Below are 27,590 nucleotides of genomic sequence, written 5' to 3'. Positions count from 1 at the left end.
TATAAAAAACATTTAATTTAAATTAATGATGAGTCAAGATACCGCAAGCAGCGTTTGTGTCTTCTCTTAAACACGTCCTTATCTCATTAAAACAGACCGACAGAGACACAATGATCTGATCCATGAAACATTACATCAACCTATGCCATCGTACCACCTGCGTACTCCATCCCACTCATCACCGAGGCTATAGAGCGGGAAAGCTATACGATTACCATAAAGATGCGCCGATAACAAAAGCATAGTAAATCCAGAGCTAATGTTAATTTGATTACATTGACACGGCTCGGTACGCGCCTGCTATTTCCAACAACTTGTATTAGAATAGGTATAAAAACTTAACTTCATTGTAAGTATGTATGTATATATTTTCTTGTTTTTATTGATATGCTAGTTCCTAGGTAAAAAAAAAAGATTTACAGCAATCATCAGATCTTAAGAAAAAAAAACGCTTTTAGTGCGCTGAAGTAGATTCAATGTATTTGTTTCGACTACATACAGCAGTAGTGAAGCTGCCTTTCCCACTGAGGCCTGAGGTGGATATGACCGGAGATGAGAGGAGACGTGAGGGAATCAACCAAATAGCATTGGTTGTAATCTAGCGGAGCGGAGAAGAGAACTAGTGTAATTGATTCAGTAAATAAATGACAATTGACAACATTTTGCTACGTAAACTTAGGGGGTACCTATAGGTACTACCTATAATATTTATATCTCGGCGAAGACCAAAAATTAAATATGTATGTACACGAAATGAACCTTCTCTGACCGTATAAACTTGTACAAGCAGTTCCCGCTAACCTACATTTCTTCAACAAAGGCCCTTACTCGATGTCCATTCGAATATATAACCAGGTCCCCCAGTACATAAAAAATGAAAATAAATATGATAACTTTGTAAATAAGCTCAAGACTTACCTTTTAACCGAATGCCCATACACTCTGCAAGAGTTTATGGACAATTAATTAGTTTAATTTCCCTTATATACCTATGTATAATATTATTATGTTGCCACGCCCTTGTAGGGTCCATGCTGTACCTAATCTAAGTTAACACCTGTAATACCATGGATTGCGATTAAATGATTATGATTATGATTATGATTATCTCTCCCGAACTGGCCACGCGTCAGATTGTAACAATCATTAAAGACAAGGTGCAGCCGACATGAGATTTCAACTCATTCCACATGCGGCGGCAGCTGCGCGCCCATCTGCGCAAGGTGGCCTAGCACGTGTGCGAAGACCTTTATCACCAACTTTATTTTACAGCTAACTTAGTTGGCAGTGGAGGAAAATAACGTAAAGTTAAGTTGGTAATTGGAAAACTTTGTTTTTGCAGCTAGTTAATGTGGAGCTGAAGGAGTTGAGGTGTAATGTAAAGTTGGTAAGTAGTGGTTTGAGGATATGCTATTGTTTTTATTTTTCTTTTAAGGGCTTTCTTCGCTAGGTGGTTGGTGATGGAATTTTTATGAATGTATATCGATGGTGTGCTACTTTTTACATTTATTTTATTATAATGAAGTTGAGAGAGAATACATACATAAAGATGTTGATAATATTTAATATTACAGATACATAATAGGTATGTATGTAGTTACATGTAATGGCGCTCAAATTGTCTATATCCTTTTTTTTATGATGTTATCTCTATTTAATTCAGTCTGTCAACTGTGTTTATTATGTTTTTTATTTCTATGTAAGTACAATAAAGTATATATAGGTACATATACCGGTACATACTGCCTTACTATTTATAATGATATTAAAAATGCGAAAGATAGGTATAGAGATAGTTCAAGGCCCGGGGAAGGACATACATATGTAGAATAGTATAATCAATCATCATCATCATTCCGTGCACAGACGAAGCAGGCAGAAGTCAGTTTCTTATAAATCTTAATTTTCCAGAGTTCCAACTCATTTACATAAATATGACTTAACCATATTACATAGTTCTTTGTTTTAAATTGTTTAACTGATACGTTTGATACGAATACCCGCAGTAAACTCTATTTAAAGTCAAGTCATGATGAGTGAACGTTACGTATTTAAACATAATCCCACACGAGAAGGATCTCCGAGAGATAACCTAATAATCCCAGTTCACAGAACTCGGACAGTAAAGGGCTCGGGCTTTCTCACGTAATATTTACAAGTGTAGGTATTGTCGTGTCTTACAGACGAGAACGCTCAACGAAACCATCTTAGGGATGATCTAGAGTATTCTAGAGACAAAGTCAGGCTTCAGGTAAGGTCATATATAGGTATGGGATAGGTAAGAAAAACACATATTTTTTCAGTCAGAGAATCAGTATGTATCAGTATTCGAACTTATGTACGAAATATCATTTGATATTTCAACATTCGCTTTTCGGTGAAGGAAAACATCGTGAGGAAACCGGACTAATCCGATAAGGCCTAGTTTTCCCTCTGGGTTGGAAGGTCAGATGGTAGTCGCTTTCATAATAACTAGTGCAGGGATTAGTTGTCAAGCGGACGTGTAACTCGAGGAAGAAGAAGAAAAGCAATATGAGGATTCCCTACAAGTGTTTATCTTGCCCTAAGGATTCTCTTACTCATTTCCATAATGACGACATTGAAACACGTTGTCATTGCCAATGCCATGCAGAGTTACCTTGGTCCGACTCTACGAGTATTGGTTTCGGTCCGTCCGCACTTTGTAAGCGTTTGTAACGTGTCGTGCGTTTGCGCAGGGTGAAAGCCCCTATTGAGCTTTCTGACCAAGTGCTAAGTCCCAAGTGTCATATTTAGGTACTCTCATAAAAGTACCTACGCCCTTTTATCATCTCTCTAGGTATTGTAGTGACCTACAAGAATTAAATATGGTATAATTAATAAGATGAATCTATGAAAGGGTGCATCATGAAATTCATGAATGTGTAATCTGGGAGAATTATTAACTGCGGGAATCTGTCCACTTCGTCAACGGTTTTTGAGTAACTATCACTTTAATAATTATTGTCCAAATTATTATTTAAACATAGGGTAGATTCTCACTTATTTGAATTAATGAATGACATGATAGCCACATTTTTTTTGTGTTGTTTTTAATAGTAATTGACTAGCAAGTTATTATTCACTGGGAGAGCAAAGATTTATTGATAATTACCTAAGGGTGGTACAGGTGGAATACCATCCTAATTAACTCAAATAACTATATTTTTCTTTAATCATACCAATATTTTATAAGTATACGGAGTATAGCTATCTCCAATTCCATTATTCCAATGTACTTAGTAAGAACCATTGAGTAAACAAGTATTCGATATCGTATTATTTGTAGGTATAATAATGACGTATGTCCTCTTAAGAATCTTAAGATGTGTACGGAACCCTACGGAATGTATGAACATTGTTCTTTGACAGACACATTCCTGTCGGCTTAACTATCTCGGGCATCGACTGTAAATCACACGTGACGTCATAAGGTCACCTCGTGTCACATACGGCTATTATGATACAACTAACGAACGTATTCTGCTTTTTGATTAAATAGTTTTTGATGGGTGAGATAAATAACTTTTAATAATAGGACATTTACATCGTGTACCGATGTCCACATCCACACTGCTGCACTGTTAATAAGTTACAGGTCTACCAATTATCTTAGGTAGTCGGTAAAGAAGTTGCACGGTCATTTTCTAGTAGGAGGTAGCTAAAATTTGGGACTACTTAAAGCACTATAACATTTTTACTTTCTTAAAATAATGCAATATAGTCAGCTTCATGCAGTCAAGCTTCAACCAGTCCATAGCTGCTGACCATCATAACATTGTTTCAAACCGCATCATCAGTTAAACGGTAGACCTATATTATAAACAATTTCTCATACTAATATAATTTATTTACAAACAAGATACATATATACAGTGGTACATACAGTACTAAAACAAATTAAAAACTAGCTTAAATCTAAAATAGGCCCTTGAGGCATTGTACCAAGGATGCTGGCGACATTTCCTCGCTAGTTTAGTTTCCTTTGTTTCTTAAAATTTGTTTGAAATTAGCCTGCACAGTACAGGTAATAAGTTCCCTGAAATTTATTAACGTAAATTTTAGGAAAGCTACACACTATAAACTCGAACACAAACGTACATTTAAAATGATCTAGATCTAAAAGTAATGCGCCTGGTAGGTACTTTTCGAAGGAATTACGGGAACCTTTGACCGGCGATAAGCCAACAGCATCAGTAAGCGGCTATGATGGATTATGATTACCTAGATAGGTAGGCTAGGGCTGCCACTATAGAGCGGTGTGAAGTTTTTAATTCAAGACAACTTCGCTTCGTTAGGTTTGGCAATTAGATTTGTTCATTGATAGTTTACGATCGCTTTTATTAGATTTTATAACCTATATTAGACAATGATGTAAATATTCAGAAAGCCTGAAGGTCAATTCGAACGTGTGTCAGGTGCGTCTTTGATGTAAAGCCAATGCGGTTAAATCCGTCTGCGGAAAATCCCGTACACGAGCGCTTTTTCCAAACAATATTAGTACCTACATAATTGTTATATTCATCGACAAAGCAGCGATGGCTTGTAGTTTCAGCAGTCAAAAGAAATAGAGCCCATTTTCTTTTAAAGCTAATGGGCTCTATTTCTTATTACGGTTTGAAAAAAAATACGCTCCTGGACGCCATTTCCAGCAAACGGATTTGGCCGCAATGCAGTATTTTAAGAAGGGATTAAATATATATATTTTTTAATATTAATTTAAAAATTGCGTAGAGTTAGACCAAGAAAAGTCTGCAGCGATTTTGATAGCCCACGCAGTACAAGTGTTATTTACACGTCATAAATTCATAGAAGTTTGACGTTTAAAATTACACTTGCACTGCATGGGCTATCAACATCGCTGCAGACTTTTCTCAGTCTGACTCTATAATCGCTTTAAAAAGTCTAAATGTATCATTAACCGAACTGAGGGCGAAAGTACGAGTATCGTCATATACTTAGTATGTGTTTCATATGAAGCTAAAATAAATTTGTTGTGATGGTATGATGCAGCCCTAGCGGCACCGACGCGCGCGCATCTTGAAGCATTATGTGACAATTTGATATATTCTCCTTAATATATTACCCTCCTTAATATATGCCATTGTTACACTCGATATACGTAATATAAAATATATCGCCCGTGTCTTGAAATATGGCCATAATTACACCGTTTTAATATACCTGTGTCGATCTATTGAAATTGTCTCTACCATTCCTTAGTTGGTACTTGAGAGCCATTCTTCATAGCAAGGATCAAGCTTTGACGGCTTAGTTTATTTGTTAAATCTTTATCCATAAATTACCTACACGTATTATTCGATTACAAGGTAGAGAGTTAACATTATGAAAGGGTGATTATTCCATATACAAACGCAAATATTAGTCAGTGAAAAATTACTATAGATGTACCTTGTGAGACTTGAAAATTTAATAATTATTTTAAAAACGGGTCACTCACACCCGTGAACATTGCTGCGTATAACTATTTTATACTACAAAGACTCTGTGCGGAAAGAGAAAGAGTCATAGAATGTATCGGTTCCCTTAACGACTCTCATATATATGAAGAAATGCTTAGGTATTTGGTCGCTTTCTTATTGTCTTTGCGAAAGTTATATGAATTATATGTTACTACTGTGATGGTACATTCACACGGATATTAAAATTTAAATCAAACTTATAGAAAAGGAACCCGATTCACAATAAGACTAGACAAGTTTTGATGCACACCCCGATGGGCAACGACGTCTTTTGTGGTGTTGTCTGTCGGCGGAGCGTGAAAACACGTCCAGAGAATATTCTAATGTCGGATTGAAAGGGTTTTTTTGAGGGAATATGATATTTTGATAATCTGTTTTGGGGATGTTTTATTCATTGTTGTATTTCTTAACTGGTTTCACAACTGAATTATAATAATACACGTGAAATGAAAACGAATTTGATGAGATCATTATCTTTTGTTAAATTGATAAAAGCTAAGTTATTATATTTTATACGGGTGGCAATTTGATAGAAGCTAGTTTTAAGAATGATGGTGGATTAGTGGAAGAACATTACGTAAAGAAACCAAAATTCTATGTCAAATTTATCAAACTACTTCTCACAGGAGTCACAGGTTAAAAACTTTAAATCCGTGAAGACCGGACCATTACGTCAAATAAATATTATAATAATATATTAGAGAGTAAGCAACTTAACACACAGACACACATACAGAGAAGACAGTACAGGCACATAGGAAACTATAAAGATAAAAAATGTTGATTTTAGGTGATTTTAGTAATTACGAACAAAAACTGCCTCAAGGATTAAAATTTAAAGCACAGTATTCGCTACATCTGGGCGTAATTTAATATATGTATAGCAATTAAGCTATACAATTTCGTTGATCAGTGTCACTCAATATTTGTACTAGATCTGCCGTCAAACAACCAATTGCAAAACCTTGCTACTATATAATACCGACGGAATCCGAAGCTCCTAAATATCTTCTACAAACACATATCACATTATACAAATGTTTATGAAACCTCAACCATCCAGTGTAATCAAAGGGCTCACATATCGATATCTCAAGCCAAACAGAATGAACATAGTACGTACTTCATAAACAATAATCGTGTTTAATCGGAAATTAATAGCTCCATCAAATGTTAAGCGCGAGAGGTAATCGGCCTGAGTATCGTTTGTCCATAAATACCAGCAATACTGGGCTATAGGTGCCCTTTTAAATATGAGATATATTAGTTTCCTTTTGGCAAGAAATCGCAATTGCGAATGATTCTTTACAATTATTATAAACAAGGGTTAAAACCAATAATGTTCTTAACCTCGTGCAATGATGGACAAGACGATATTAAGTTTCTGAGATTGCGTAAACTCAATCATGTGGGAAGTGTGATATAAGATTATAATGTAACTGTCAAGACGTGAATCGTCTGAATCTGAAGACGTAACTTCTAAGGTAGGTAACTTTTTATCTAAAATTTATACCTACCTATCTTGCATTTCAAAACATTTAATAAAAATAATTTGATTTGTTTAAAATTAAACAAAAATGCACCCAAACCCAAACCTCAGTTAGATAACTTACCTAGTAAACAAACTAGTGTAGTATACTTACTTGTAGGGCTCTAATCTAATATAATTCTGTGCGTGTGTGTGTGACTGTGTATTGACAGTGAAACCTCTAAATCGTACAAAAGCGACTAATATAATAATATTAGTCATTACAATGTGAATGGTATCAGCCATCTTCGGACGTGGACGTGTATTCACGTCACATTCCGCCCTTTGTCACTCAAATTATAGATTAATCTGTTGTAGTGATGCGCGCGCGCTGCGCATCCTCATACTCATTCTCTTATCCTCGCAGTCAACTATGTATGTTACATCAATATAGGTACTACCTAATCGTTTAATTTTCTTCGTCCAATATTGTCTGTTTGTGTCAAATATCCTTATTATTCATACTTACTAAAATTATATTTTGTTATCTTCCTAGATCTAGGTAGGTATTTCTGGAATCAGGATACTACATGTAAATACTACCTCGGACTAAGCACTACATATAATCAGGATAGAACTTCACTTCAGGTAAGTTCGTTTAATCCTGTAATTATTCATACTTACTAAAATTATATTTTGTTATCTTCCTAGATCTAGGTAGGTATTTCTATTAGGAGAAATTACAGTTTCTTCTCATATTTTTGTATGAAGATTGTAACTTTCCGTTTTCTAAATAGAAATTTCCATGAAATTTTCCACTTGTTTCCGAAAGCAGTTCCACTTTTAGAAAAAAATTCGGAACTTGCACGTATGTTGACAGTTTATAAATAAAAATAAATAAAATATCATTTATTTCAGGCTTTTCACCCATAAAACACAGAGACAAATCACACAATACATAACACAAGTACTTAAACGACACAATAACAAACCATATATATACTAACAGAACAATACAAAATAATGAAAATAAAAATGAAAATGAAAATAAAAATGTCAACAAATAAATTACATAATCTAACTTAACTAGGTAGCTACATCATTTGGTCCAGTTATGGGACACTGGTGCATGCAATGACAACCAGTGTCCCATAAATGGTCCGTCAAGCCTGTCGGCGACGACTGCCAGCAGGGCGCTGCCGCTGGCGCTCACACGCCGCGCCGCTGAGGTTGCTCTCTTGCGCATGGTGGCGTAAAAGCAATCCACACGCGCCTCCGCGAACATTCCCGAGGCACTGCAAAACCTCGGTAAATGCAGCAGCGCCCTTAACGTGTTATTATATTGAACACGGAGAGCGTTGTATGCCTTCTGTGTGTATTTAACCCACAGGCTGCTCGTGTAAAAAGTGGTACAGTATGCACGAAACAGTGTAGTTTTGACGTTTATGACTAGCATCAGTCTACTTCTCATAAACCCTATCTCAAGGGTCAAAAGACGAGTTGATCCCACCCCTAGTTGAGATAGATCAGTGACCTCATCCCCAAATTGACTATATTCAAGGCTTTATTGAACATAAAACGGGTCCTTTCTGATGCAAATATCCGTAAACAAAGGCGACGTGGAGGAACGTGGAATATTGAATACCCGCGACATCTGGGCTTGTAAATATAATGGGTTTTTTACTACTGGGGTCTGAGATGGGTTTGAAGGTCTGTTGACCTTTTAGAAAAGGAAGCTGTAATAAGAATATCATATGCAGTTGAGAAGAATACAGGCAAGTACTTTAACGATGCTGACGAGGTGGCTTATCTTCTTTTTTTTTCAAATTAATTAGTATCATTAAAACTAAAACCTTAAAGTTATGTTAGTAAATCCTATCTAAGTCCCATCTAAGTGGGTCGTGTTTTACATAGTTAATAAAAAAAACGATTCAGTTTCAGAAGACTATAAGAATACCGAGCAACGCTATTTAGCCGAGTATTTTCCGAGATTTCTCGAAAAATTACGCAAAAGGACTTATCGACTTATGCCATAAATAAAACCTCAGTTATCTGTTTTGAAGAAGAAGTCCTACAAAATGCTTTAACCAAGAAGTTCTCTAGGATCACCAACGTGTTCACTGGTCAGGTTCTCAGGCTTTGCCTTTGATTTTTCACCGATTTTCTGCTTTCGGCGTTCTCGCTCCTACGACCTTTTCCCGGTGTGTCGAAAACGACCAACCGGTATAGAATGTTGCTGCAACAAAACTATATTAGATCAGCATCACTTGGAGCTACCAACAACAGTGAGCCACTTAATCCGTAATACGTCCGATCGAATCAGATCCGATCCAACTCGATCAGTCACAATCAGCCAATGATCAGCCGCGCAGGTTCTCACGACCTGCGCCCGCGCAGCTGCCGGGCTATCGAGCAAACCGGACACTTACAAGTCTTACAACTTCATTACAGGCTCCATTTATCATGTTGCATTTATGCAACGCCTTTATTAAAAAACTTATTACAGAAATACCGATCGACAGAGAGAAAAAAGTCATCGTACTAATAAGTATACCCTATTCGAATTTCTAAGAAAACAATGAACTACATAATCAGGTAAGAATGTGAAAACCGACCTGAAACTTCTACAAAATGGCGGAGATTCCATTTTAATTTACAGGAAACTCTTACCTACGCAGGTTCAAGAAAAAAGAATTACTCGATCTATCCTTTCATACCTTTGTTTTAATAGGGTTGGCAGCTGCAAAGCCTTAAAATCCCAAAAAAACAACATCTTGACACAATCCGTTTGACAGGTAAAACCTACGCTGGCGCTATCTGTAAAATACTTCGACCAGCCAACCCTATTGTATAATTCCAAGATCATCTAACATCGACCAGACTAACGCCATCTACAATTCACCTGTTGAACTATCACTACGACCCTTCTGCTCCATAGCACAAAGGTGCGCGAGCGCCATGCTACCAGACCGGTGTGCGGTCAGGGCGAGGCGGCGCTATGTCGACGCGGTGTGTTAGAGCGGGACGGGCGCGTCGCGTGACTGGTTAGCATTGCAAGGTCGTTGGGAGAGGTGAGTGACACGAATGCGCAAACGCATTGGTCTGGTGCGCGCCGACCGTATGGGGTCGCGCGGCGACGACATGACGCGATATGATTAGGAAGACAGAGTCGAACCAAAGCTGAGGGCGGCCTATCGCCAACATCGAATATCTTTGTCTACCTCTCTATCGCTCTTACATATCCGAGCGACAGAGAGGCAGATATCGTTTTGAGATTTTTCGACGTTGACGGTAGGTATCGGGCTAACTCTACATAGACTTTGCAATAATAGATCGTAAAGTGTCTCCATAAACGTAAAATTCCTACGAAATTAAGAAATTATGACATTTATAGTAACTCATTCAAACGTTATCACAATACAAAGTAGGCTCAAAGATAGCCTAGATCTAGATCGACTCCAGCGGTCTGGAACATTAGTAGTCTTGTGTATGTAAACTCATTCGTGTCTCTCGCATTCTCTTGCTTATTGCTTATCATTACATATCCAACCGCGATAACTTGCTGTTAATGGTAAAGGGCGCACTGGTTCTGATAGTATGTTTATTTCATGAAACCTAAGAGTACACTGCCAAAAAATGGTATCAAAAAGAACATCAAAATATATAAAAACAAAGAAATTCAAAATTACAATAAAAGTATAAAAGTAAACGTATAAAAAGGTGCGTCGTCCACATTCCCCCCTTTTTTATTAAAAGGGGGGAGCTTATTCAGCTTCCGCAAGGGCTGCCGCAAACTGCCCCTAAGGCTGTGCACATCCGCAACTCTTATAATGCCATCATGGCCTGGGAAGACAGCAGTAATGCCGTTTTCACGAGCCTCTCCCAGCAGCCACCCATAAACGCGCCGCCGGAGGGATGAAACGCCAGTTGATTCTCTGCGCAGCAGCAGCGAACTGGGACGTAGCGTCATCGTATAAACGTCGAAGCCCCCGGTTGACACCCACGAATGCAGTTCCATTATCTGACCACAGCTCTGATGGGGTACCTCTTCGAGCGATGAATCGGCGGAGGCTCATAATCGCAGAGTCGGTTGACAGACTGTCTACAAGACTCGTGGACTGCACGTAGTACGAGGCAGGTGTAAAGGGCGTAGATATGAGCGCCGATAGGCAGTTAGCCGGCGGCGGCGCGCCGGTCAAAATTGGTCGGCGGCGGCGGCGAATCGGCGGCGTGGCCTTGAAACACCTTCGATGAATGAAAAAAGAATTCAAACCAAAATTTTACCGAAAAAACATGTTTTTGCTGTAGGAAAGTTATGAAATAAATGCATTTTTTATTTTCAATGATAATTTATTGAATAATGGTACGAAAAAAAAATGATATCGTATAAACTGTGGATAGGCGGTATCGCGCGGCATCAGAGGCGGTCTTAATCTTGGTGAGGCTCTGGCCGTAAGATCTTAGCGAGGCCCTTATCTTTTGAGCTAAGTTAAAAATTGCGAAATGACTGTATCAGGGAAACGTCTTGTCGACAGTCCAAAGAAAATCGAGCTCCGTCATTAACCAATATCGATTCAACAAAACCGATTTATGTCAAAAAGTGAGGCCCAACGCCGAGCTCCATGTAACACCGAAGACTTGATTTCGACGCCTCCCAATGCGAGGCCAGAGGATGAGCTGCAGGTAAGCATACAGCTAAGAATCGAACGCCAAGTGTAAGCTTGGCTGACGGCCGAACGCCTGGAGCGCCGATTGCGGCGCGCTTCTGTGCAAGGCCGAGCTGCAAGAGAGCAGAGCGAGGGCGCAGGCCGATAAAGACTGAAGCCATAGTGTTAAAGATCTGGAGCTTTCCTGCGGGCGCATTCGTGCGACGCCAAAGGCCGAGCTGCAATGGAGCTAAGATCGGATAAGGACCAATGCTCAAGCGTTTTAAAACAGGCCGAAAGTTGAGCTCCAAACAGGGCCAAAAACTTGCAGGTTCAGATAGCGGCTTAATTCCATGCGAGCGATGCAAGGCCAAAGATTGAGCTGCGAGAGAGCAAAGCTTGAAATTTAAACAGTGGCCAAGTTTAATTGAGACCGGATTCCGACGCCCTTCCGTGCGAAGCCAACGGCCGGACATTTGGACGTGGAAACGCTTAATATCTCAAAATTAACCCCCTTTTATGCCTTTAAAGACTTTTAACCATGCTTGCAATGGTTAAATTCGCGGTAAATGACGGATGGTTAGCTGGCAAAATTAGTTAAGCATTGGATCGGTTAATCGGTAATCCAAAGATGTGGGTTCGAGTCTCACGTTAGCCAGAGTTGATCACAGTTAATATTTTAATTGTGATTGACATATGTGTAGTGTATATTATATACAATCTATAAATTGTAATGTGGAACGTTCCACAATAAAATGGAAGGAAATCAGTATGTTTATTACAAGCATATTGATGTTAAAATTGATATTAAATCATTTCGTTTCCCCAAGACTAGTAGCGCGGTTACTAGACAGATAAGTTTGCAATTGCCTTCGATATTTTTGAATTATATGGGCCTAAAATACCTTGTGAATGCCTATAAACTGTTTGAAGTGGCGCCGTTAATGATCTAAACTCGATTAAAAATATATTAACTAATTCCGAAAGTAGTAGTAACTACCAAGGTCACGCCGATGCCACGCCGATAGCGCAGCGTCGGCGGCGGCGGCGCGAAAATTTTGTCGGCGGCGGCGGCGCGCCGGCGCGGCGCTCATATCTAAAAGGGCGACGTATCTCTTTTCGCGTCTTCGGCCAACGGAACCTTGTACTGGACCGAAGTAATCCAGCCCTGTGAATGTAAACGGCCGTTTGTGGTGTCCAAGGCGTGCTTCTGGTCACGGGTTGAAACTGCTTGGCCCGGCGTATTCGGCAAAATAAGCAGTTGGAGGTGATTGCGGACGGTACTTCTCAGTGACAAAAGGTGATAATCTTGTCGTAGCTCATTCACAACGGTCTCTGTGTTGCCGTGGGCAGCCCTGCGATGGTGGTGCTCGACAAGCAGGCGCACAGCTGGATCTTTGCCATCAAGCACAATGGGGTTTTTCATCTCGTCCCGTACCTGCGACGCTGCCCTTATTCGGCCAGACAAACGCATAAGTTCGTCGTCTCCGATGGTCACTGATAGCTTGGATAAACGGCTGGTGCGTGGCAAAAGCTGGGCGGGATGGCTATCTAGACTGGCCATCTCGACAGGAAATGTGTTCAACTGGGACTGGCGTAGAACGTGAAGTTCGGCTAGACGTAGATCTGCGGCGGTCAGGCCCGCGGCAGATTCGCGCACAGAGCGCGGGGCGGCGAACTGTTGCCATTGGTTGGATGGCTGAAACACAAAACTACACAAGCCCCCCTCTAAGCGGACTAAATTGTCTACACATAGACCCCTTTTAGCTAGGCAACGGATTCTAAGTAACGTCAAATACTTGTGAGCTATGGCTGTTGCGCGCACCAGCCTCACCCAAGAACTGAACCGTTTAGGATCGGCTGAGACTGGCTCGAGCTTTTCAACGTCACTAATGAGATGAACTAAATCAGGACGCGCTGCACGTTTGCTCTCTTCTTCCATGCCTGGATATTCTGGTGAACTGGGCTCACTGGGCCACTCCGTAGAGAGCAAAAATTCAGGACCCGAAATCCATCGCGATTCTGGAGATAACGTCACTCGCTTGATGCGGGTAGCATCATCAGCAACGTTGAGTTGACTTGGCACCCATCGCCATTCTTTTACGTCGGTTATTTCCATAATCTCGGCTACTCTGTGAGAAACAAATGGTTTAAATAAGCGCGCCTCGCTTCGTAGCCACCCCAAAACGGTCATAGAATCGCACCAGAATACACGATTTATAGGCTTGAATCTGTGTGCTTCGCAAATTGTTGAAGCGAGACGGGCTGCGATTAACGCTCCTTGGAGCTCTAAGCGATTGATGGAGATTTGTTTTAAAGGAGCTACGCGGACTTTGCTGCATATAAGAGCCAGCTTCACTTCACCATTTTCTAAGACGAATCGCCAATATGCAACCGCAGCGAAAGCCGACTCGCTCGCGTCACAAAACAAGTGAAGCTCGCACTTATCAATCTTTAATTCGCCAAGTAAGTAGCAGCGTGGAATCTGTAAACCAGAAATTGCAAATAAATCCTCAAACCAGAGTCTCCATGCTGCACTGTCACTTGGCGACAGCTCCTCGTCCCAATCGATACCCTTACGCCACGCATTTTGGAACATGATGCGACCCGTTATCACTACTGGCGCCAGGATACCGAGTGGGTCGAAAACCCGCATAACGTGAGCCAATACCTCACGCTTTGTGAACTTATTTGGCAGCGCGCGTTCTCTTTTAATTCCGATATTAAAACCTATTTTATCGGAAACTGGTTGCCAAATAAGTCCCAATGTACGTACAGGAGCAGTGAGGCGTCCAAGATCAACATCTACGTTATTGCTAGCTACAGGGACTTCAGCCAAGCTCTCTTTGGGCAGTAGACGCAGCGCAGAGGGATTGTTTGAGGTCCAAGAACGCATCTCGAAGCCAGCATGTTTATGGATGTTGGTGATCTCGGCGGCAAGTTTTGCGGCCTCGTCAACACAATCTAAGCTCACTATACAGTCATCCATATAGTGGTCAACTATGATGGCTCGAGCCGCATCTGGAAAGCGCTCCTGCCATTCAACTGCGTTTTTGTTCTTTATGTAAATGGCAGTGAAAGGGCTGGAAGCGGCACCGAAAATCATAGATGACATACGGTATGTCATGATAGGGTCTTTAGGCGAGTCGCGCCACAAAAACCTCTGAGCGTCGCGATCCTCTGCTCGGATCTTGACTTGAGGAAACATCTCGCGAATATCACCAGTTAGGGCAATTTTTCCCTCTCTAAACCGCAATAAGATTCCGAGCAGGGGCTGCAACAAATCTGGACCGGTTAATAGAAGTGAATTTAGCGAAACACCGTGATTTTTAGCAGCAGCATCGTGAACAATTCTTAATTTGTTCGGTTTGTTTGGATTGGTTACGCCGAAATGTGGTAAAAACCAAACGGGCGCCTTGGCGCTAGGCTCTTCCGTGCACAGTTCAGCATAACCTTTCCGAAACATGTCGTGTATGTTTTCACGGTAACGCTCTGCATACTGAAAATCACGGGCCATCTTTTTCTCGAGACTAAGAAACCTAGATAAGGCAAGCTTGCGACTATCTGGCACAGATAAATTGTCCGACTTCCAAAGTAAACCGACTTCAAAATGCCCGTTAGGCAGGCGACACGCAGTACGTTCGAGAATTTGAATAGCGCGATCATCGTCAGCGCTGCGCGCTTCGTGTTTCGAAATGCCGATTGAGTCTAAACTATACTGCTCGCGAATCAACTGCTCTAAAACTGCGCGATCGCCGACATCCGCGACCGCGGGCTCGCTCACTATAGCGTGGTTGACAGTTTCGGCGGGAGCGGTTTTACTGCAACCAAAGGCGAATAGGACCCAACCTAACGCGGTTTTAATCGCGACTGGTTCTGCCCTAGTGCCCTCGCGTATAGCCCTAGGAATAGTGAGGTGCCAGTTATCGAGACCGACTATAATCGATGGCTGTATGTTGCCGTAACAAAACTCATCCGCGATGTCTGAAAGGTGAGAAAATTTAAGCACGCTCGACCTATCGGGAGTTTGAGTAGCGAGACCTAAACCTTTCATCGCCCGCGCTTTACTAATATAGTGCGTATCCTTACCACGGCGACCTTTCATTTGGAAATCGACATACTGCACAGACGTATCCTTTCCTAACCCGCCGACACAGTCTAACCTCATGCGCCTCTGGGGTCCACAGGCACCTATTTGCGCGGCGATATCTTGCTCAATAAACGAACCTGTGGCCCCGTCGTCTAACATGGCGTACGTATTCACGGAACCTAACGGACCGGACACGGTTACGGCTACGATCTTCAATAACGGGCGAGCAGGCAACGTCTGAGCTGGAGATCCCGAGGCAACCGATGTCGATGTATGGGTCAGAATCTCCTTTGATTCGACATCGTATGAAGCGGAGTCGCTCACGACAGTAGGTGGTGCGGCGTGGTCAGCAGGAGCTCGCGGTGTAGTGCCAGAAGTTCCCGCTACCGGCTCATCATCATCTACTTCAACGTGCGCAGCTGCGGAACGCTCGTAATTCGGGTTGTGCAGTAAAACGTGGTGACGGAACGTACATCCGTCAATGTCACAAACTTTCTTCGCCTTACAAAAATTAAACCTATGCCAACCTATTTTGAGACATCGATGACAGACTCTTTTCTTTTTAATCAAACTCCATCTGTCATCGATTGACATCGACTTAAATTTGTCACATTGAATTAAATCATGCGGTTTTTCACACACGACGCATGATTTAATTTTAGGTGCAGTCGCCGATGAATTCAATTTAGCGTTATTTCGCGATGTTGAATTTGAATTCACAGAATTATTTTCAGCGGCAACGTGCACATTATCCCTGGCCCGCCTACTATCTACCGCTTGTGACGCAGTAGTCGGCTCAGGGATTATGCCGAACCGAGACTGCAGGTCGACTTCGTTAGCGAGGAAATCAGCTAGATTTTCTAACTTTGACAGACCGGCAGCCTCATAACGAACGGCATAGTCTAGCCATTTAGCTCGCAACAGCGGAGATATTTTAGTAATTAAAGCCTGAAATAGTTCAGGCGAGGCCAGATATTCCGTATGACCCAATAAACGTATTATTTCGACACAGTTGCGAACTCGACTGGCAAACACAGCTAAATCCTTACCTTCAGCGCTCACGCGCGGCAATGCGCGCACCGCAGCTACTTCGTGCGCCACCACCATCTCGGGGCGGCCGAAGCGCGCGTCGAGCGCGCGCACCACGACGCTGGGCTCGCGCGCAGACACAAGCAGCGCGGCGACTGCCTCGCGCGCCGCGCCCGTCAGCGCAGTATTCAGTCTTGCCAGATTATTCGCAGCTGTGTAGGAACCTTGTGTGTTTTCAAAGGCTTTTTTCAAGCCAAGCCAATCTAAATGCGACTTGCCATCGAAACGGGGTAAAGGAACACGATTAATGGCGTGGCCAATGCCTTTATTTACACTGTCAACTAAAACACCCAGACTTTTAACCAACTGTGGAACTTCTTCTCTCTCGGGCCGCTCGGGATGGGCCGCAGTCATCGCAGCACCATAGTCGCGACGTTCAGGAATGACCGCTGACATCGCGACACCACAGTCGCGGCGTTCGAGAGGAGCCGCCGTTATCGCGGCACCACAGTCGCGGCGCACAGTCACTGTCCGCACAGGGGACACGACATGCGCGCGAGGGGCTTTAGCTTCCAGATCCCTGAAAAAAACATTGTTCGTAAATGTTTCCTCATGGTTAAAAGCAGCTTCAGACTTACTGAACCATTGGTCTATATTAATTTGGCTGCTCCTAGAGCTATGGTGACTCGCGTCGATGGCGGCGATCTCTGCTTTTAATTCTAGCTCTGCGGTCAGTTTTTCAAGATCAGCCAGCCGGCGTGCATCTAACTCTGCAGCTTCAGCGGCCTCACGGCGGCGGCGTAGTTGTTTCGCTTCTAGCTCGGCGAGGCGACGCGCGTGCTGCGCTTCAGCCGCTAATCGCCTGGCCACTACCGTAGACGAAGAGCGAGATGACGTACTTACGGGACGGGATCGTGAAGGCGCCGGTGGTGCGGTTGTCGGGTCGACAAGAGGGGCTGAGGGCACGTTCGACGGCCCAGCCTCACTCTCCGCAACGGTCTTACCTTCGTTACCATTCTTACCCGCTTTCACCGATCGTGTGACGACCATATTTACCACAATTAATACTGCTTTTTTATTTCTTAATTTTGACTCATACTTAATTCACTATATACTATCACTTTTAAATCCACGAATGGACCAAAATGTTAATGGTAAAGGGCGCACTGGTTCTGATAGTATGTTTATTTCATGAAACCTAAGAGTACACTGCCAAAAAATGGTATCAAAAAGAACATCAAAATATATAAAAACAAAGAAATTCAAAATTACAATAAAAGTATAAAAGTAAACGTATAAAAAGGTGCGTCGTCCACACTTGCAATAAACGTGCAAGAGCGTAGCATGGTGCTCGACAGTCGATTGGGATGTTATATCCAATCCAAGTCATGATGCGGATTTTTTTAAAACTTTAAAGGTAGACAAAAGCGTCAAATTAAGAGATCAGATCACAAAGACACTCTAATTGAGAAAAAGATATAAATATTGTATGGTGCGTCACACGAGCGCTGAATGGCTAGGCTAGTCCAACCATGTGACACATAATCCGTATTATTTTAAAATCCATAGAAATAGGCGCCATTAGAAATCTAGACATTTTACGCAAAAATTTAAAAGAAAACACTCTTCATAGTGAAATGAACCTAAATTCTAAAGTTCAAAGTTCTCGTATATAGAATTATGCAAACCAATCACAGTACGTAGATACTAGATACCTATTATAATTATAGTATTATTTTTTTATACCAATGCTTAGTTTGGAGCTAAGTTAAATTGTGTAAATTTGACCTCAATATGCGTTTATTTATATTTTATTTAATAAATCTACACATAAAACCAAAATCAGAAATTATAAACTACATACCTACATCATTGTTTATATATATAGATGCTTCTGTATATATAATTCATTCAGATTCCAGTACCTAAACCATACGACCGATGTCAGGCGCGGCAAACGCAGCGACCTATGCGGTCGGTGCGCACCCGACATCTCGCGTGCCAAATCCCCATGTTTAGGTTAACAACTAATCCAGTAATATTGATTTTTAATTGATGACCAATTAATAATTGCTTTGAATGGCTTCACAAGCAAAAACCGCCTAGATTTGTTTTCGTGGCTCCTTTGTTTTATCCGGCTCGAAGGACCAAACGAAGGAAAACAAACCTATACGTGCGTGCGGTTAAACGTGGCGGTGGCGCTACTGTAGTACAATGGTGCGGAGGTAGTATGGAGCGAAGTTAGTTCAGAGTTTTGCCAGCTGCAGAGGTAAGTTGGTGTTGTGTAATTGTGTGTGAAAAATCGGTGGCACGTTTGAGAATTGACTGTAGTTGTCTGTAAAATGCTGTTGCTATGCGGAATAATGATGGAAGCTTTGGAACAATGTTTAAGGATACTAGGTACAAACTTTTAAGTGTTTAAATATATTAATAAAGTACAATAAACCCACAAATAATACAAAAGTACAAGTAGGCACGTAGAGATGAAATGATATGCAGATAGATAGCCTATATGATATTAAACTTTAAGAAAATCAAAATTATTGCCCCACTGCATATGACCGTCACGCCATCTTACGAACAGTATTGACATGAATCGACGTTATATTGAATCTTGCAATGTAGATGGCGCTATAATAGAATTTTTATTTATTTCATATTGTATAATGTTATCATATATGTACCTACCTATATCTAAAGATATGCCTACTAATATCATTGCTGTAAGGCTTGCAAATCAGGTGATTATTAATTGTATCGATCATTGCAATAACATCGACAATCATTTTAGCTGACCATCAGAGGACCCAATATCTTTACAATAGGTTTCTCAATGAGGTTTCGGCAGCTCAGCAACGTGCTGACTCTTAGAGGACTTTATCTCGTTGGAGTAAGGCTCACAATTCATCAGCCATATATAATTATGCCAACAATTATAAATGTAGTCGTAAAAGCCGATGACACCGCCTCCATCATCTGAGAGCGGCAGCTGGAAACGTTGCATTATTCAGGGGATTCAGATTTGAGATTCCGCCGGTTCGCACGCCAGCGCACAAAAAGCGCGCGTGTGTAGCGTACCCCTGCTCGCTGTTCGAATACCGTTCGTTACTCGCAATTTATATGTTACCGTCAATAAAAAAGCCTTTACTATTCGCAAATCAAAGAGACGATCGTGGTGAAATAATAATTTTATTATAAATAAGAATTCTTTGCTCTTTCACACCATCAGGCAAGTGTGAATGAGAAATTTTACGATCTCGGTCATCAGTTTGGTTTGCAAACAGTATACTTACAGCATTTATATACCTACGCCTGCGCCAATTATGAGGTTTAGGTTTCCCTGAGCTCGTTTTAATCGAAAAACAACCCCGCCGAAAACATTAATTCGACATTGGTCGGCTGAACAGATTACATTTCAGTCACTAAATATATGTCTGATAGAGAATTTAGTTCAAAATAAATGATGGGCAAAGAAAGCATCACCATTGCTAAGAGGTATATTTTTTATATAAGTACCTAATGCAGGTGATCACTATAACAGGGGACCGATACGAAAATTGTGAAAAAAATACCCTGTGTGGCCTGTGTCGGTTCTTCTGAGCTCTGAGGTTTTCTGTTTTGATCTAAACTGACCTTTAATGACACATTATGTACAGTAGGTAATGTCAATAATTATAGTTTTAGTAGTTTTTGGTGGTTGTATAGATAATAGGTACATAATACATGTCTGGTTCCGATTCTGACCTATCTATGAAAAACCAAACTTCATGTTTATTTCATTTGCTACTTTATCTTCACACTCGAACAGTTACAATCATTAAACAATGTTTACGTAACCGTAACTTAAACAACGCCATCTGTTTGTTTACGACCGACCAGTACCTAAAAGCGAGTGGGATACTGAGAGTGGTGATTTTGGGGGCTAAAAATTACATCTCTCCATTTTGGTAGCACCAAAAAGTTCTTAGTTAGGCATAGCACCAAGGAGTTCTTAGTTAGGCACATAGCCCGCAGAGAACCTGAGAACTTAGAAAAACTGGTTGTTGGTGGCGGTGGTCGGAGAAGTAGATGGAAAACGACCTCGCGGCCGATCTCCGAGACCGACAGGATTGTTACCCTGACTGACCTCCCAGTAACGACCGCCATGAAGACAGCTGAGGACAGACAGGACGGAATGGAGACAACTGGTGAAAGAGGTCGCTACAGGACGGACACGACTTTCAGAAATGAAGAAATTATTGATTGATTTGACAACTCACCTTTCGTTTCGCCGGACACAACATATACCTTTCTCTGTCCTTCTAATCACGAACTTTTTTGAAAAAGGATGTATGTAATTTCCCCTTTACGAGCAATAAAGCAAGTGGTACAGAAATACAGAAGCGGTGGTTTTGGGTAGTTATTGTTTTTGTGATGCGCGCCATCTCGCGGCAGCTGGCGGCACCGCAAAGGCAACGGACGACCACCCGCGCGGGCGCAAATTCGTCCAATCGAATTTATCAGTTATCACATTTATCACTAATTCGGTACGTAAGCGTCGTAAGCTACTGTTTTTGTTAAGGGCCATCTTTTTATTTGTTTTCGATTTTCTTTGACGTCAGATTTTAATAAAATTTGGTGGTTATACCTATAGGTTCACCAAATCTTCCCCTAAGTTACGAAAATGATGGTTTCGTAACTCAACGGAAAAATTACACACTTTTGCTGTCCCAAAATTTGTATTTCGTATTTAATGCGCCCAAAATTCCCTCCAGGAGCACAAAGTTGAATTCCTGTTGAATCGATCCTCTTCAAAACTTGGTTAAAAAAATCTACGAGAAAAATGCCCTTAAACTTAATTTAATAAGTACAGTAGGTATATGAACATTAAAAATATACGGGGAGTATTAGTATTGTATGTTCAATTCGCTTGCCTTAGCGTAGTCGACGGGGGAGGCATTCACGGGGCAGGTGAACAGGCCCTCACTGAAACAAACAAATATTACACTAATTAATCATTGCCCTGTAATAGTTAATATAAGGTACTTAAGGTAGGTACTTATTTCCCATCGAAAATGAAACTAATCATGTCCTATGACTTGTCTTACTGATTTAATAAGTTTTTATTTTTATTTTCATGAAACAAGTTTTCAGATTAATATCCATTTTCAGTTAGGTAAGTAGGTATACAATTATACAATATGACATCGTTTTTTTTTTCAACATCGATCGATGCGAGCGGACTAAAAATCAACAATTTGAAATGGCGACCAATTTTACCAAAAGTTTTTGACGTTTTATAAAATCACGGGATCGAAAAAGTTATTTTCTGATATCTGCAAATTAAAATTATAACTTCTCTATAATCGAACGAGCGAGCGAAGCGAAGTGAAGTTCTTACATTTGGAACGCACGGCTGGCTAGGGGCACGCCCCGGCATTTCGATGTTTTTAAGCTGAACTATCAGAAGATAGTTTGATACACAATAACTTAAGTAAATTTGTTCTAATTTAAATTAAATTGGGTGAACGTAAAGTTGAAGGCATTACATTTTAGTCATTAAATTTTGAGCAGGCTCGATCAATAGGTTATTGAGGTAGAAGAGCTTAAAATGCTAAACAACTATTTGTGAGGGGTCTTGCTATTCTGGTCTTTTTAATTGCAAGAAAGTATGGTCGAGTTTGGCATCAAATGAAAGTGCTCGGTTTACACATTTATAATGTTGTTTTTTAATTTAAGATTTTGAAATAATTAGCAAGATAAAAACTAAATAAAATAAACATAATATTATTTAGTATTTGACATTTGACAAGAAAGATTACGGCTTACCACAGATACAGTTTATATTAATTTCTATGGTGACTTAAATTTATCAATTAAGGGCTCCACAGATCTTGCAATAAATCGCACACGGTTTTCTATCCTTTGACGACTGCATTCAATTGATCTTTTTGGCGAACCGCGAGTTCTCAGTTCGGGGCGAACTACTAGTTATTTTGAATTTTATTTCTATTTCTGCTAGTAGGTAAGTAGATAGTTGTGCATTACATCCTCTAGCGGAGTGAGTAAGTATTGATAGACGTGGACAATTAAATAGCAATAATGATTGGATCTCGGTGATCGTCGTTATCGCACGCGCAGCCGCTTGACGCACTGACTGACGGCATATTAATCGATGCTAGATCGTACAGCCGCCGACACAATCAAATATTATTGGGCTAGAGTAGGGCTTCCAATACCGGGATCCCGGTATTTCGGGATCCCAGGATCCCGTCTTTTTAAGCGCATTTTTCAATACCGGTATTTTTAAAGGCAATACCGGGATCCCGGTATTTTAAAAATGACGGAAATGCTCAGTATAAACCCTTTAAATCCATTATATTCGGCTGTATCAAAAAGCTTACTAAACGTCAGACGCATCTAGAGTTAGACCAAGAAAAGTCTGCAACGATTTTGATAGCACGCACAGTGCAAGTGTTATATTAAACGTCAAACTTCTATGAAATTATGGCGTACAAACAAATAACACTTGCACTGCGTACTGCGTATGCTATCAAAATCGTTGCAGACTTTACTTGGTCTAACTCTAACTGGTCTCTTTTTATTATTGAAACAAGATCGTTGCCTAATGCGTCAGATAAATATTTGGTTGTTGGTGGTGGATGAATCCTGAAGTTATGTGGGTGATGAATATGATGATAGTGACATTAACATTAACATTAACATAATTCGTTCTTATAATTTTATCAAAAAATAAAACGAAAGAGCAAGGATAACTGTAATAATGGCAAAACAAATTTTGACGGGAATTTTAAAAAATGTTGTCTGGTTGGTTAAGTTGGACTACAAATGTGACTGGTGAGGTGAAGTCAACAAATTGGATAAAATTATTGCCAACCTGGAGTGTGAAATAAAATTATTGCAGATGGCGGCATTGATTGTTTATTGTTCTAATAGCTTTTAGGACATATCTGGTATTCCAGTGAGCCTTTCTAATTCCCCTTTTTAATAAAACTATATATTTTTAAGCGATTCATATCCAATACCGGGATCCCGGGATCCCGGTATTGATGAAGACAGTTTCGGTATTAATACCGGTATTGTGAGACGTCCGGTATTTGGAAGCCCTAGGCTAGAGCCATTTCTAAAAACTGAATCGACAATTAAATTTATATATACATAATTAGTTATCGAACCCTACGCACAAGATTTCACGATATGTATTTCAAAAATCTATATACTTTTATTTTGTTAGAATTAATAAGGTGCCCTGACCAAAATTCATCCTTTAGGTATGTATTGGATAGGATCTTTCGGACTTTGAACCATAATTAAGCATTTAAAAGGCAGAAGAAATATATTAAGCACAATTATTTTGAACTTCAAGTATTAATTTAGCATAATTTCTGACACCTTTACGTCCGTTAAAGGGTTAATTATTATTATAAAGCTGCTATAAAATAAACAATGACGCCGTTCACCCTGACTTAGGCACGGTTTAGTTTAGGCTATGAAGTTAACTTAACAGTGACAAACGGACATATTTAAAGCGATGCCGCTGCTCAGATACACCCTTTGCTTACTAAGAACATACCTAAACAATACATCATAAAATGTTGCGTAGGCACCATAACTTGACGGCTGTTGCTCGTACATTTTACAAGGTAAGGGGCTAGTTGGCCACTGTGTAGCGTAGGGTTTTAAGGTTTTGTAAATCTCTCTTTAACTTCCATCATCATTTTAAGTATTTTGACCGAGCGAGCGCAAGGCGCGAGCGAAGCATTTCTGTTTCATCTGGGGCATAACTGCCTTCGTGTTACTATTCGGCAGCTGTACGGCTGTTCGTTTTTCTTTAACCTATTCTCGTGAAATGTTGTGAGCAGTTTCTACCTGTATAATAGATATGTACCTATATGTAATTTTTTTGCGAATTCATTTTTGGAATGTTTTAAAAATAGCGGAGCCATACATTTAATACTACGTTTTAAATTATACACGACTACGAGCTTCGCTTATTAAACTTGGGCGCTTGAGTATCCGACTGTACCAATAATGAGTAGTAGATAACAATTACATCGGACGCAACACGCAGACGGACGGACGGGTTCCGGCATCTGCGCGTGCGCCGCTAGACTGTGGGGGCGAATACCCGTCGAGGTATGGACTTTAAATATGCGTAGGTACGTATGATGAATGACGTTACAGACATCATCATCATCATCCTGGCGTTGTGCCGGCCTTTTGCAATGGCTCATGGAAACCTGAGGTCCGCTTGGGAGCGAATAACAAGAATTAGCGTAGGCACTCATTTTTGCGAATCATGTGACCTTCCACCCAAAGCAAAGGCATTACATACTAGGCTTTATTGAATTGAAAATAATAGTAGGCAAAGTCGCTGCCTACTTAGTTTCGTTTAACCCTATGCGTGGAAACTTGTGACTCCATTACTAGATATCATCATGCAAAAAAACCATAATGTAATGTAAGTAATAAAGTTATTACTTCGGAATAATTGAATTGTTCTGTCTTAGTAATAAATAATAGTTACTTGCAGAAATTCATATTAATATTGCTTTAATTAAGAATGTTGCCGCTATCTGACAAAACGCGTGGATGGTTATGCGCGCTATGCCAATAGAAGATGGACGGCATTTGTGAAAGACGCACGAACAAAATGTTTGCTATTCGTCTTTTTATCCGCCCGCCGCTGAAAGGAGGTTAATGTATGCGAATATCTCTAACGCTTTGGAATTTAATTGCCATATTAATATAGCTGGTTTGGCAAAGTCTCACACCAGATGAACAGATCAACTGAAGGACTCGTCTACCGCAAAATCTACTCTATTGTAAAGGACGCCATGGATTGCGATGTCTGCGATAGCTAGTGTAGATCAATCCTTGTCATCCACGATCTTCATGAGGAAACGACAGACGAGAGAGAGAAAAGAGGTTCAAATCCTTGAATTCACCCATGTTAGGAATACATTGTGGGTTGTGGGTGATTATTTTTCTTAATGAGTCAGTAAGGGGGTTAATACTAGTAGAACGAAAACCAAATTTAACAAAAAGTTTGATATGGAACACTGAAATATTTAAAATACACTTCAGCATAGGTGGCTACATCTAATTGATAAACAGGAAATCAAAAGGCAGCGCGCATCAGACATCGGTTTTAATCGCTATTACGACCATGAACCAGCGTACAAATTCAATATGAATTTATTTGCTATTGAAAACTCCTAACACGTATAACTTTATAGTTTTAGGTATAAAAATTCGGTTCAATGTTTCCATAAGACTAGTCAGTCTGCTGAGTAGCTAACAGCCGAACACAATTTACTAACCGTTATAATTTCGTTCCAATATCTAGGTTTATTTTATGTATAAGAAAGGTCAATTTTCAAAACTATCGCGGCTGCAGGGCAAGACCAGGATATCTCGATTTACAAAATCAGTCTAAATACGATAAAAACGCTTGCGGCCTAGCAAAACAAAGACTTCTAAAACGGAGATTTTGTGAATTCGAACGTCGTGAACGATTTTGTGACGAACGCTATTCTTGGCATTTTTGTACGAAATATAATTTGATATTAAATTTTCTAACTATTTGCTCCACGATGAAGGAAAGCTTCGTGAGGAAACCTGGCTAAACCTAATAGTTTCTAGTAGCTTAGCCTCTCTGGGTTGAAAGGTTAAAAGATGGCAGTAGCTTTAATAAAAACCGATTCGGTTACCAGAAAGCGAATCCCGAACTCCTTTCGGATGCAACTGGGAAAATGCTAAGATGAGAAGGATACGATAGGCCAAACGAACCGTATAGAAAACTGTAATCTTCATTGGACTCGATAATTGAAAAACCACAATCTTCTCCATTCGAATCGATAAAAATGGAAAACTCTGTCACCAAATCTATCATTAAACCTCAATAAATCAGCGTTCACGATCCACTGCGTCGATTATACTGGTTATTAAACAAAACTGTTCCGGTAACGTTCGAGATGCGCAAAAACGCCCCCCAACCATCCACACACGCATCCACTGTTAATATAAAATCGTACTCTCTTTAGACAAACCAGTATTGTATGAACTCCCATTGAACATGATTGTTACTGGTCTTAAGATCAATGAATATTGGTTTTAGTAATAAAGCTTAAGCAATGAGAAGAACACTATATTTTCTTCGGATTGTCGACTAATTACGAATGATTGAGAAAAAATCTCCTTGCTTTATACCCACATTGTATTTATGAGTTTGGCACGCGCCAATCGATTCTGAACTTTAAGTTAACGGTATAGAGTCTGTGTTAGATTGTGGGTGAGATGTTAGACTGGGTATAGACTAGCGTAAGGACAGGAATAGCCAATAGGAGATTATGTTGTTGGTAATTACCCATGATAATGCGCGTGCGCTGGTTTCTAATCAAACGACAAAGACTAATTGCCGAGTCGCATAATTTAGTGGCCGTTTTTATAATCGAGCAATTAATCATAGTGCGTTGATTATTTAATTATCTTCGTCGCCGTGTGGAACTAAAAGTATATAAATTAATAATTCATTATTTCTATTGATTTTGATTTAAAAAATACAGTTTAGTCGTTTGCTAAATAATTAAGTAGGTACAGTTTGTTTTTTTTAAGTTTAAACTTCTGCAAATAAGGGTAAGTATTTTTAAACAGTTTAAATGGTCAGTTATGTTGTATTTTACCACAAGTAGGTATATATTTCCCAGAGTTATGGTAATGGACGTTTTTTACGCATTTACATTAGTGTATCGTCGTCTAGGTATCACCATCCATAGTACAAACCTTGATTAGTTTTGTCTAACTCGACTAGTGATATGATCCTCAAAAAAAAATACGATCAAAATCATCTTATA

At 40.2% G+C, this 27,590-nt stretch overlaps 1 protein-coding gene across 1 annotated transcript in view; it reads right to left on the bottom strand.

Annotated features, from left to right (window-relative positions):
- Nucleotides 1-27,590, bottom strand: part of LOC134648614 (TNF receptor-associated factor 4) — a 117,528-nt gene that overhangs the window by 80,979 nt on the left and 8,959 nt on the right. The window contains exon 2 of the mRNA XM_063503101.1: nt 21,648-21,699. Coding sequence (XP_063359171.1) covers nt 21,648-21,699 — 52 coding nt within the window. The remainder of the gene's footprint in view (nt 1-21,647; nt 21,700-27,590) is intronic.

Source organism: Cydia amplana, chromosome 6, assembly GCF_948474715.1.
Source record: "Cydia amplana chromosome 6, ilCydAmpl1.1, whole genome shotgun sequence".
NCBI lineage: Eukaryota > Metazoa > Arthropoda > Insecta > Lepidoptera > Tortricidae > Cydia > Cydia amplana.
Note: the sequence above shows the minus strand (reverse complement) of the source record. Positions and strands in the feature narration are given on the sequence as shown.